This window comes from Mustela putorius, unplaced genomic scaffold, assembly GCF_011764305.1.
Source record: "Mustela putorius furo isolate JIRA1106 unplaced genomic scaffold, ASM1176430v1.1 tig00000929_pilon_pilon_pilon, whole genome shotgun sequence".
NCBI classification, from domain to species: domain Eukaryota; kingdom Metazoa; phylum Chordata; class Mammalia; order Carnivora; family Mustelidae; genus Mustela; species Mustela putorius.
Genome location: NW_025421520.1, coordinates 4,982,427 through 4,995,717, shown reverse-complemented (window position 1 = coordinate 4,995,717; position 13,291 = coordinate 4,982,427). Strand labels below are relative to the sequence as shown.

Sequence of the window (13,291 nt, the reverse complement as noted above, 5' to 3'; positions counted from 1 at the left end):
GATCAAGCCCTCCTTCGGGCTCCCTGCTCAGCATGAAGCCTCCTTCTCCCTCTCCCACTCCCCCTGCTTGCGTTGCTGTTTCTCTCTCTGTCAAATAAATAAATAAAATCTTTTTAAAAAGCCCTTAAAACTGTTCTGATTTGGAGTAACAGTTAATTTCAAACAAAAGATATACCTTATTTTGGTTTTAAATCTGATTTAGTGCAGTCAGTGGAACATTCATTCACTCAAGATAATCATATCAAACATTTTTTTATGCAAAGCATTGTGCTAGTTGCTGTGGAAATATGAATAATTCTATAAATTAAGTATTCTTCTTGGCTAGTGTTTCAACTCTTACCCTTCCTTTTTCTTCCTTAGGAGATAAACCATAATTTTTTTTTAAATAAAGCAGCAAAAGATTCTGTAATAATTACTTGATAATTTGTTGCTGCAAGTATCAGATACAATCTTAGAGTAGCTATTAAAAAAGCCTTTGTATATGTCTCCTGTTGTTGTATTATGACTCTTTATTTTCAGATGATTTGAAAGGAGAACTAGAGGAATATGTCCAAAAATATCTCCCTGGAAAAATTAAAGTGATAAGAAACGCAAAGCGTGAGGGATTGATTCGAGGAAGGATGATTGGAGCAGCCCACTCTACAGGTATAACTTCCTGCTCTCTTCTCAGTGGGGGAGAAGTGACAAGGGCTTTGTCCTTGGAGCCTTTCTTATTGTGCAGAGATCTGTGAAAAGTGATTTCCTAAATGGGCATTGTTAGCAGGAGAGAAAAGGCTTGTGTTCACTTTGGAAAGGGTTTCTTTCCAAAGAATTTTGTATTTCTTGGGACAACAGTGTCCCAAAATACAGACTCCAGGGAGGTGAGCTCTAGAGTCCAAACTGGTCTGTTTTCATAGTGGTCCTTATTGCAAATTATTGCTGCTCATGTAGGTCTGTATCTTGTTTACTTATATAAGGAGAAGAGTAAAGCAAAATGTATCTGAACTTCTGTAATTTTTTTTTACTTTTTTTTTTGTTAAAGGTTTATTTATTTGAGAGAGCGAGCGAGCGAGTGAGCCTACAGGGGGAAGGGGCAGAGAGAGAGGGAGAGAGAGAATCTCCAGCAGACTCCATACTGAGTGCAGAGCCTGACACAGGGTTCAGTCCCATGACCCTGAGATCATGACCTGAGCTGAAATCAAGAGTCAGATGGTCCCTCAGTAGACTGAGCCACCTAGGCGCCCCTGTAATTTTTGTCATACAACATTTAAAGTCTGTGTACTCAAACTGTTTGATTTGAATTAAGCCAGTAATTCTTGAGTTCAAATACATACCTCTGGTGATAATGGATCATGATTTTTGTTGAATAAATGGACATGATACTGAAAATTGACTTACCACAGAGCTGGCTGGCTCAGTCAGTAGAGTGTGTGACTCTTGATCTTGGGTTGTAAATTCAAGCCCCACACTGGGTGTGGGAATTAATTAAAAAATAAAAATAAAAAACAATGAAAACTGATTTATAAAACTATAAAGATACTTTCTTTAAAATTCTCAATCCTTCTGATCCCATCAAAGATAAAGTCTCTATTAGAAATCTGTCTTTAAGACATTTCCAGCATATACTTACCTCCCCTTTGAAAAAGAAAGAACGGTGCACCTGGGTGTCCCAGGTTAAGCCTCTGCCTTTGGGCTCAGGGCATGATCTAGGGTCCTGAGATCGAGTCCCATGTTGGGCTGTTCAGCGGGGAGTCTGCTTCTTCCTCTCCCTCTGCCACTCACCCCCTCCTCATGCTTTCTCTTTCTCGCTCTCTCAAATAAATAAATTAAATCTTTGGAAAAAAACGTATCAAATTTAGTATTTTGCAGAAAATATATCTGGTTAGTTCTCAGTTACATGGTATTGAACCATTGTATTTCTCTTTATGGTTACCTCTGTAAGGTTAGTGATTCTGATTTTCATTTTTGATCTTGGTAAAATTGCCTTTTAAAATAAATTTATTTAAGTTAAATGATTTAGTTTAAAAATAGTAGGTATATAATATTGTAAGTAGTGTATGGATATGGGGAAAAAAATAGGAAGGTAATTTGAGAATTCCAGAACTTGGGGTGTAGGGGCTTGTTAAAATCATTGTGATTCTTATTTTACTAACTAGAAGAAAAGATACCTCATTGGCTCATGAAAGCCACTACAGCTGACCAGGTTGGGGAATTAGGAAGGAAAGGCGAAAAATGGCAGAAGTGAGCATGTGGCCACTGAGTAGTGACTTCAGAGGAGAAGGGAACCCATGTCACTGGCATGGCAGTAGGGGTACCTGTGTCTCTCACTCCTGAGAGAGTTGCTGTGTTGTAGCGATGATCACTATGTCATGTTTCTGTGTCACCAGTGAAGACAGTTATGTTCTCAGGCAGGGAAATGTATAGTAAATTAGAATTTTTTTTTCTTTTTTTAGAGAGAAGGGCTGGCAAGGGCGGAGGGAGAGGGGAGAGAATCTCAAGCAGACCCTGCTGAGTGCAGAGCTCGAAGCTCCATTCCCAACCCCCAGGCTGTGACCTGAGGTGAAGCCAGGAGTCGGTCACTTAACTTACTGCGCTAACCAGGCACTCCTAAATTTAGAAATCTTTTGATCGCAGTAAGTGTAATAAAAACATTTACACACAAGTGGCCACTGCCCTTGTACCGCAGTCCTAGCTTTCTGTCCAGAGAACAGAATTGTTCCCATGAGACTTTGCATCTTTTCCCTGAGGAGAATTGGGATTGATTGATAGATGTTTCAATCCTAGCAGTGCACTTGAGGCCGACTTCCGGCTAGAAGGTCCTCCTCTCTTCCTAACTGGCGTAGAGGAATGCTTTGACCGTTGGGCTGGGAGGGAGGCGGGTGTATTTCACCCCGTGAACGCAGCATCTCAGGGAACTAGCGGCTGCCCCGATCGGAGTGCTGTGACCTCTCAGGCCTGCTGCTGTTTGCCTCCTCAGGAGAAGTCCTGGTCTTCCTGGACAGCCACTGTGAAGTAAATGTGATGTGGCTACAGCCCCTGCTGGCTGCCATCCAGCAGGACCGGCGGACCGTGGTGTGCCCGGTCATCGATATCATCAGCGCGGACACGCTCGCCTACAGCTCGTCCCCTGTCGTGCGGGGAGGATTCAACTGGGGGCTTCACTTCAAGTGGGATCTTGTTCCCCTTTCTGAGCTCGGAGGACCAGAGGGAGCTACTGCACCAATAAAGTGAGATTTCTCCTCCAGATTGGAAAAATTCCTGTCAGTACTTCTTCAAAAGAGAAAAAATATTTTGAAGAGAATCCCTTCTTTGCAGGGAGCAGAAGTGGTAGCTTAATTTGTCCATTAGAAATTCTTGAATGCTCACTGAATTTTATGTGCTGTGCCAACTTCTGAGGAAAGATTTGTGACCTGGGAATTATTCATGTCCTGAGGGATGTATCACTTAGGAAGGCAGACAGCTAAGATCAGTATCTTGTGATAATTGTGCATCGGATACGGTAGGAGTACCCCACGTGCTGTGTTTTTTAATGTCGGTTCAGCATGGTTTATTGCCTTTGTCATTTACCTATCTTCAGTTCTTTGCTAGTACGAGTGGCGCTGTGAGGAACATTTGCTGTATAAGCGTTTCTGTAATTGGGATTTTTAGGATGGATTTCTGCTAGTACAGTTACAAGTCACAGTGCAGAAATTATTTTTAGTTCTCATTCATATTCTCAATATTACAAATCTGCTTATGTATTTTTTTCGTTTTAAATTTCTCATGTGGATTTCGGGGAGGTTTGTTTGTGTTTCTACCTTTTATTTTTTTAAAGATTTTATTTATTTATTTGACAGAAAGATCACAAGTAGGCAGAGAGGCAGGCAGAGAGAGAGGGGAAAGCAGGCTCCCTGCTGAGCAGAGAGCCCGATGTGAGGCTCGATCCCAGGACCCTGAGATCATGACCTGAGCTGAAGGCAGTGGCTTAACCCACTGCGCCACCCAGGCGCCCCTGTGTTTCTACTTTTTAACATTCTTGGACCTATAGGGTTTTTTTTTTTGTTTTGGACTTTTTAGTTTTTTTAACCTGTGACAAAATAATGTATGTAAAAAGTACACATATGTATATATGTATGATGCACACAACTTAATACATGGTTGTAATATGAACACCTGTGTGGCTACCACCCAGGTCAAGACACGGCATCCAGGTGCCCTCTGTATCCCTGCTGTGGTCACAGCCTCTGGCCTTAGAGCGGTCATTACCCTGACCTGGTGATCATTTCCTCACTTTCCTGTAGTTTTACCATCTCTGCCTGCATCTCTAAACAATATAGTTTAGTTTTGCCTGTTCTTGGACTTCATGTAAAATGAAGCCATCGGACTCCTTTTGTCCTTGCTGCTTTTACTCAATATTGCTTTAAAAAACTCATCTGGGTTACAGTGTATGGCTCTGCTTTATACAGCAATGAAAGAGGGTCATGATCTGTTAATATATCGTAACTTACCCAGTTTACTGTTGGTGAGGAGGTCGGGTGGTTTTCCATTGTCTTTCTTTAATGCCGCGGATGGTGCTGTTACCCGCGCTGTTATTCCCCCCTTCTAGTTTACAAGAGGAGAACTGGTTTGAGAGCATGCCTCTCTCTACCTTTAGGAGGTGATGTTTTCCCAGCACGTCCCGTGGCTCTGCGGCTGGCCTGTAGGGGCTTGCCAGCTTCCTTCCACCTGACCCAGACGTGGAGGGGAGACCTCTGCCGGCTCCTGGGGGCCGATGTGCTCTGCTGGCCGAGCAGGGCCGACTTCTGCTCCCTCGGGCTTCGGGTGAGAATCCGCTGCAGTTCTGTAAGCTCAGTGGCAGAACCTGGGTGGGTCACGACCCCCCTCCCCACTCTCAGGCAGGGCTGCATCCGGGGACTGTCTGGTTGGGCTCCTGGTCTCTACAGCCTCATGTCCTGTGATTGGAGGCTGACGGCAGTGACTCGGATTCTGTCCTCTCGGACTGTCCGTGGTGTTCTCTGTGAGAAGGTAAAGACGCGCCACGCAGGAGGATGGTAGCCCGGCTGCTGCGTGCTCTCCGTGTCTTGCCCGTCTTGCCTGTTTCACCATCTTCATGGGTGTTGGAGGCCACGGCACTGCTGGAGTCGAGAACCAAACCAGGCCCTGACTTGTGTCTCCTTCAAAGTCCGGACACTTTGACAAGGTTAAGGACGGGAAAGTTGAGTGCACTGAGAAAGGGTCTGTGCTATGTGTCTTGCGTTCGCCTACGTGACTTCCCACACACTCTCCCTGCAGTAGGGAACAAAGTGGCCAGGGTCCTGAGTTCTTAGTTAGACCTTGTTGTTCTGTCCCTCCCATAACCCACTCCCTGGTTGATTGTCTTGCTAATGGCTTTAGCCAAAACTACCTGGCATCACGAGGTTTGTTTGTAGTAAATGTAAACTTGTTATAGAAGCTTGTGGTCATCTGACTATGTACTGACATATTACTCCTCCTGTTCTGGTCTGCCTTATAAATGCTTGTAAGATGTGGAATAAATTTAGCACTGTTGGACATCATCTTCTGTGTCCCTCCTGTCTCCATCTCTTTGTCTCTTAACTTTTTTCATCATCCTCTTAGCCCTCAAGGTTACCCTGGTCGATTCGTCGTGCTGGCCGCGACACATGGGCATTGGTTTTCATTGTTTAATTTTTAATGCTTTTAATCACAAACATGTATTCAGTAACAAAATAATATAGAACAACTTTTGACGAGGAGTGACTGACTCCCTCTTTGCTCCCTGTTCTCAGTCCACCTCCGCAGAAGCCAATTCTTACACTGTTTTTATTTTGGGTCTTCTGTTTATTGCTTCTTTCACTCTAGAGGAACATATTCTTCTTTTCCCTGTAAAACTGGTTTTAGGTCCTTTCTGTGGGAAAAGTGAAAATTGTGTTCCTTGATGTCATTGTCTTCTGCTCTCCGGCGAGGTGGAGTAGTATGGGTGTTTCTGCAGCAGCGTTAGTTCCTTCTGGCACTTGGAGGGAGCCATGCCTGTGGGCTGTGACGGAGCCGTGCCTGTGGGCTGTGACGGAGCCGTGCCTGTGGGCTGTGACAGCGCCGTCTCACCGCCTCCTTGTGCGGCGAGGGCACGAGCGCGCCTTCCTCCTCTGGCCGCTTCCCCGCTCTTCTCTCCGTTCTGTGCGCGCTCTCACTTTCAGGATATCAAGGCTGCTAACTTTCTCAGTTGGATGTTTAGATTTTTTAAATTTTTCATCCTTTTTCCCTTCCTAGTGTATGCATTTAAGGAAATCAACTTTCTAATCATGCTTTTAGCTGCATCCCACAAAGTACTATTTTTTGTCATTTATTTCAGAATATTTTCATTGTAATGGCTTTTCTGACCTGTAGGTTATTTAGCAGTACCTTCATTATTTCCCAGACATATGAGGATTTTAGAATTACGTATTCCTAGCTTAGTATACACTGTGATTAAGAAATATTCTGTATTATTTTAATTCTTTGAAAATTGGTGAGATTTGCTTTACGGCCAAGCACATGAGTAATTTTTGTAAATTTTCATGTGTGCCTGGAAAATTTGTATTTTCTGTGGTTGCTAAAAATGGGATTCTTTGGGTGCCTGGGTGGTTCAGTGGGTTAAGGCCTCTGCCTTCGGCTCAGGTCATGATCCCAGGGTCCTGGGATCGAGCCCCACATCGGGCTCTCTGCTCAGCGGGGAGCCTGCTTCCCTTCCTCTCTCTCTGCCTGCCTCTCTGCCTATTTATGACCTCTGTCTTTTTTTTTTTAAGATTTTATTTATTTATTTGTTTATTTATTTGACAGATCACAAGTAGGCAGAAGTTCTTCTTTGTCAGAAAGGTTTTTCAGATATGCATAAATTTGGTTTCTTTTTTGACCATATCTCTTTATCTGTCGGCCAAATTTTGCATCTTGTCTTTAATCCTTGCATATTTTGAGTGGTTATTTTGATCTCTCCGCCTGATAACTACATTATTTGAAACCCCTGCACATCTGTTCCTCTCGTAGATTCTCTTCATGTGGTTTATCTTCCTGATTGCCTGGTTATTTATTTGTTTGGTTGCTTATTTACTTTTGTTTGGTGGCAGACACTGTCGTGAAAAATTATGGAAATACATTCATACCTGAGATGGTGCTTTCCTCCCTGCAGAGAAGTTGTGCTTCCCTTCTAACAGGGAGCTTGGGATGCTGAAATACACCATCGCCTTAGTTCAGTTTCAGAAGTGAGACAGCTGGAGGCTGAGTGTGTGTCTGAGGGCCAGTCTCCTTCAGCTTCTCTCATTAACCATCTCATTCTTGGCAGTATTGACATTTGGAGCTGGATACTTCTCTGTTGTGGGCTCTCTCTTGAGCGTTTTAGAGTATGCAGTAGTGTGCTTGGCTTCAGACCATGAGTTGTGAGTAGAAACCCTCCCCTACCCCAACCACTGCATTGCAGCAGCTAAAAATGTTTGTGGACATTACTGAAGTGTTTGCCTGGGGACAGTCATCCTATTTGAGAACTACTGGTCTAAGTCAGAGTTCATCTGGTCTCTACTTGATAGGCCCTGAAGTCCAGTTTTTATCCCACTGTTCTGCGAGACTGTCAGAAGGAATTAATTCAAATCAAGTGTATTTCTAGTAACAGTGTTGTAATTTATAAATTATTTTTGATGCTTAGAAAAGTAGCCGTCATTTCCCAGACATCTAGTATATCATTGGCATCTAGAAAATTCAGCTATGTGGCCCAGCTCATTTCCTGATGTTAGATAAAATGTTCCGTAATAGTTAATCTGGTCTTTATTAGCGATGTTCCAAAGGTACACTGAACTTTTTAAATAACAAAGATAGTAGATAAATGGCTCTCTGCAATTGGTACAGTAATTTTTTCCTTTTTCAGGTCACCTACAATGGCTGGAGGATTGTTCGCCATGAACAGACACTATTTCAATGAGCTCGGACAGTATGACAGTGGCATGGATATCTGGGGAGGAGAAAATTTAGAAATCTCCTTTCGGGTAATTTTTTCATGTTTAACTCTGTGTACTGGAATATAATTTTTATCCACGACCTCTTATTTTCTGTAAGTTCTCTTTCATTATCTTTGTTAACAAACTGTCTTTAGTGAAGGCTACTTTATCATAATCCATGATGGGGATAATACCCATTCAAAGTGTGGAAAGTATCTAAGCAGCCTTGTAAGAATTTAAAAGGGAAGGTTGTAATGAATGGTTGGGTATAATTTCAGATGTTTAAATGTGCATTTACGGTAGAGTTTTGTTCTTTGCCAGTTTATTCATCTTACTTGCTAACCCTAGACATAGATATTTAAGGTGATCGAATATCCCTGATTGCTCAAGACTGTCCTGGTTCACACCTGTTCTCCCAGGAAAATTATTAATAGCTCCCCATTCCACTTTCAGAAGTAGCTAGCAGAGTACTTTATATATCCAAGTCCCTCTGGCCTGAGGAAGGAATTAATCTCCTCTCCAGCTGCTGAAGTCGGGAAGATGGCGGTATGGGTGGGGTCTGGAACTCAGGGAACTGTGGGGGTGGAAGACAGTCTGCAAAGGGCAGAATGAGGGCAAGGGAAAGAACTCGGACTTCTCCGAACCAGCTGATGTCCTCACTCCCCACCTCTCGGCTCTGGGGCTCCATAGCAGATACCCCATCCACAACACTGTGGTATGTGGTACGTGTGTCATTTTGTTTTTTTACGATGTATTGACTGTAGTGTTTTTAAAAGGTAGTTTTTCATACGTAATCTTTTAGAATTTTAAAGTTGAAAGAAATAAGATATTGTTCAGTCTTACTTTGGACATAAGGTAATAGAGTTCCACAAAAACTAAAATATAACTATATAAAGTAACCCAGATGGCCAAGGTGAAATTTACACAAGAACTGAGATCTTTTGATTCTTAATCTAGAGTTACTCAGTGTGTGTGTGTATATATATACATGTTTTGAGAAAGTACCAGTAATGAGATTAGAGGACCAGCCAGTAAGCATTCTTTGTCCCTAAGTCCTGAGGATCAAATTCCTTAATGTGTTAAAACAGCAAAGTACATGGTAAGTGTGATTTTAGACACAGGGTGGTAAAAGAATGGTACGCTATTTTAGAATTTAGTTTCTTTTTAATCATAAAGATATAATTTTTTTAATGTACCCTTTCACTTTCTTGTATTTGGTACTTATACAAAACATCTTGAAGTCTCACAAACACCTATTTAATAAAGATTAATTTCATGAAAACGCATACATTGATTTCATAGCAGTGCAAGGCAACTATTAATACATATTTTGCTTCTGACCAGATTTGGATGTGTGGAGGTAAACTCTTCATCATCCCATGCTCTAGAGTCGGACACATTTTCCGGAAAAGGCGACCGTATGGTTCTCCTGAAGGCCAGGACACCATGACCCACAACTCCTTGAGGCTGGCACATGTTTGGTTGGATGACTACAAGGTGAGATTAAGTTACTCTGCTGGAAGGGTCTGCTTGGCTCTAGCTCCTTTGCAGACAGCTCTGGTTACCTGCCTTTTCATTCTGGCACATTTCTGTGGGACAATCTATGCTTCGGGGCCATCCCTTTTGTACATTTCTTTTCTTCTCATTTTTTGTTGTGACCCTTCTTCTAATTTTCCAAATGACCACTCTATAATCGGAAATACAGCCAACATAAGAAATTTTCTTGTCAGTGTCTTTATTCCTCTCACTCCCACAGAACGTGGCTCCTTTTCTTTGCTCCTTGGGCTTCACTGTGTCCCAGTCTTTCCACTTTCCCTGTTAGGCTCTGCACATGTAGTAGCACTTTCTCTTTCTGCTGTGATATTTCCTTTGTAACATCTTTATTGAGGTATAATTCACAAGTCATTTTATCACCCCCAACAAGAAACTCCGTATCCTTCAGCTATCACCCCCTCATCTCCCACAGCCCTAGACAACTACTAGTCTACCTCCTGACTCTCTAGATTTGCCTATTCTGGAACTTTCCTACAAATGGAATCCTACAACACATGATCTTTTGTGACCACCTTAGTAAGCATAACGTTTTCAGGTTCATCCATATGGGTACCATGTAGCACTGCTTCATTCCTTTTTTATTGCCAAATAATATTCCATTGTGTGATTACACATTTTATCCATTCCTGAGTTATGAGAAATGCTACTGTGAACATTTGTGCACAGTTAATTTTTTTAAACATGCATTTGAGTGTCTACTGTATACCAGGCTCTGTGTCAGGTTTTGGGAAATGCACTGGGCATGGAGGTGTGTGCTGTCGGGAGAAGATCACTGCATGGGGAGCAGAAGTGGGGGCTTGTGGTCATGCGTCTGCCTCACTGCATGTTTCCTCCCTACTCCCTCATCTAGACTCCAGGCTTGTTCTCCATGTTCCTCAACTTTGAGTCACACTGTCTCCCAGCAGCTCTCAGAAAGTGGTTCCCAGACCCATGTAAATGTTCAGCAGGGCAAAGCTGTTGTCATAGGCAGGTAACCCAGTATTTGCCGTTTCCCCCTTGCTGACCTTGCACTGATGCTGCAAAAGCAGCTGAGTCATAGAAATCATTGTGTTAGATTTTGTGCTCCAAGTGCTGTGAGTCACGCTGAGTGCGCAGAAAGCACCTTTTGCTGTAGACTGAAACACGTGGTTGTTTTCAAGGGAAAAGGCATGTTGTTTGAGCTGCGGGTAGTTGTGAGTTAACTATTCACTTTTCTCCACAGAGTACTTTTTATGTAAAAGAATGGCTCACAAACCATGGTTATTTATATTTGGATATTTGGCGCACATTCTCAAAAATGAACCAACTGAGCCTCTCACTTCAACTGACAGCATTTGTTGCAAGTGGAAAACTCATATTGATCCCTGGGAGCTTGATGGCTTCCAGTACTTAAATGCTCTTTTGATGAGATTAGGAATATTTATGAATATAACTTTTTATATTATATAGTGACATTTGTCAGTATTTGGAACTTCACCACCCAGGGAGCAGTATTTTCCAAATGACTAAAGTATGATGGTATAGAAATCTTGGTTGGGGAAAAGATCCATTCAGAGAGCTGGATAGAGCAGTAGATTTTAATGCGACCTACAGAAAGCTCAGTGATAACAATTTAAAGGTTAGTTACAGTGTGGAAAATGAAGAGAGTTTTGGTAAAATATCAAAGTGGGGTGCCTGGAAGGCTCAGTTGGTTAAACATCTGCCTTTGGCTCAGGTCATGATCTCAGGGTCCCTGGATCGAGCCCTGCATTGGGCTTCTTGCTATGCAGAGGGTCTGCTTCTCCCTCTCCTGCTCCCTGGCTTATACTCTGTCAAATCTTTAAAAAATATATCAAAGGATAGTTATAATTCTCTGAAACTATTAAAATATCCCTGGCATTTTAAACTATATATTTCCATACACTCAATATTTAAAAATCTGTCTAACCAAACATGACAGTAACAGGTTCACATGCAGAAATGAGAGTTCAGCTTGCTTTTTAGCCAAACATTGAAAAGATTTGTAAAACTGTAAAGCAATGTCACTGTTCTCACTAAATTTCTTGTTGTTCTTCAAAGCACGTTTATGTTGATAGGTAGTGAGTTATTTTTAGCAAATTAAATGTTTCAACTTTCCATATGATAAATACCAGTAAATAAACTCACACAAACAGAAGCTCCTTGGACTCAGTAATCAATTATCTTTGACACTCCAGAATCCTGACAGAGTCAGAACTGCCAGCCTCACACGTTGCCTGCCTCATTGATTCTGAGATCACATTTTACATGTTTAGCCATTTCTGAAATAGGGACGTATCTTAGAATTTAAGATGTCGTATTGTCAATGATGGACCTAATTGTGTGAAAAGTTTATGCTGACATTTTTCAACAACATCAAGAAAACACTGGCATGAAAAATAATTTGCTGATAATACTCATTTTAAGCAAAAAACCTGTTCTCTTATTTTTCCTTTTTCTTTTTAAAATTCAGGAGCAGTATTTTTCCTTAAGACCTGATCTGAGGACCAAAAGCTATGGAAATATCAGTGAGCGTGTTGAATTGAGGAAGAAGTTGGGTTGTAAATCATTTAAATGGTATCTGGATAATATTTACCCAGAGATGCAGATATCTGGGCCCAACGCCAAACCCCAGCAACCCATTTTTATCAATAGAGGGCCCAAACGCCCCAAAATCCTTCAGCGTGGAAGGGTAAGGAAGTAATATCAAAGTGTTTCATGAAAAGTTGTATGATAGCGTAAATGACATTTTAGACTTAAAGTATCATTTCAGTGATAGACTTTAGCTTGCTTCTGTTGTGTTCTTTGGGTGGGACCTTCCTCCACTCAGGTATTAAGACTTTAGAAACGTTAGTATCTCCACTGTTACTATTAACATCCTTAAAGAGTGAGTGACTTCTGTAAGTTACATGCTAGCTTCCAAGAGGGTGGATACGAACAGACCAGTGAAGGCGCTGTAAGTCAGTATGAAACTCGTTTGGCAGAACCAAGTCCCAAAAGGAGAAATGGGGCTGGTCTCTGCCATTGGGCCAAAGCGCTGGGAACCGACCCCAGAGAGCAAGTGGAAGATGGTGGCACAGCCTACGGCTCACACCTGGGCGGCCGAGCGGTCATGTGAGCTGCACAGAAAGCCCACGACCTGCTACATCTCTGTACGTGTTCCCTTTTGTTTCTGAAGGACTCTGTTCACAGTTCTGTATCACATTTAAATTTTAGGGGTCTAGTCATAAAATCATACCTTTTTCCTGAGTCATTTCTTAGAATCTGCTTTCTGAAAGTAAGCTACTGAAAGGAGATACTCTGATGGTTGTGGGGTTTTCTCTTCTTTTGTGTTAAGGCAGCGCCCTGTAGGATCTTTCACCACGGCGGCTTTCCTCCGTGACTCTTCAGCTACAGAGCTTTCCCCTTCTTTTTAGAGATTACGAACAAAGTCAAGGTGTTAAAAAATGGACAGAACCGGGGTTTGTCCATGTAGCGGAAATGCTTTCCGTTAGCCTTCCCTCGCGCATCCAAGCTCCTTTCCCGCACCAGCCTACCCAGGCCGGATACTCAGTGCCTGGTCTGTGTTCCTCACATTCAGCTACATACTGTCTCGTTTGTACCTTTTATTCCTACTTTCTCCATTTCATTTGAAGGTTCTTCAGGGCTGAGATGTTTTAATTTCCTTCCTCCCCTCTAGTAGATTAGTAAACCTGTATCTTTAGGTAGAATTTCGACATGACACTGCTTACATACATTGTTAACATTACCTATAACCTTGAAGTCTATTGTGATACCCTATGTAGAGAAGCTAGAATTTAGGAATTAAAAAATGCTTCTGTTTTTATAACCTTTAAAATTCA

At 42.1% G+C, this 13,291-nt stretch overlaps 1 protein-coding gene across 4 annotated transcripts in view; it reads left to right on the top strand.

Moving 5' to 3' along the window:
* The window catches only part of GALNT11 (polypeptide N-acetylgalactosaminyltransferase 11), a 52,553-nt gene that overhangs the window by 35,979 nt on the left and 3,283 nt on the right, over positions 1-13,291 (top strand). For all 4 annotated transcript variants that reach the window (XM_045086344.1, XM_045086345.1, XM_045086347.1 and 1 more), the window contains 5 exons: positions 520-645; positions 2,957-3,206; positions 7,850-7,967; positions 9,264-9,416; positions 11,923-12,141. In XM_045086344.1, coding sequence (XP_044942279.1) covers positions 520-645; positions 2,957-3,206; positions 7,850-7,967; positions 9,264-9,416; positions 11,923-12,141 — 866 coding nt within the window. The remainder of the gene's footprint in view (positions 1-519; positions 646-2,956; positions 3,207-7,849; positions 7,968-9,263; positions 9,417-11,922; positions 12,142-13,291) is intronic.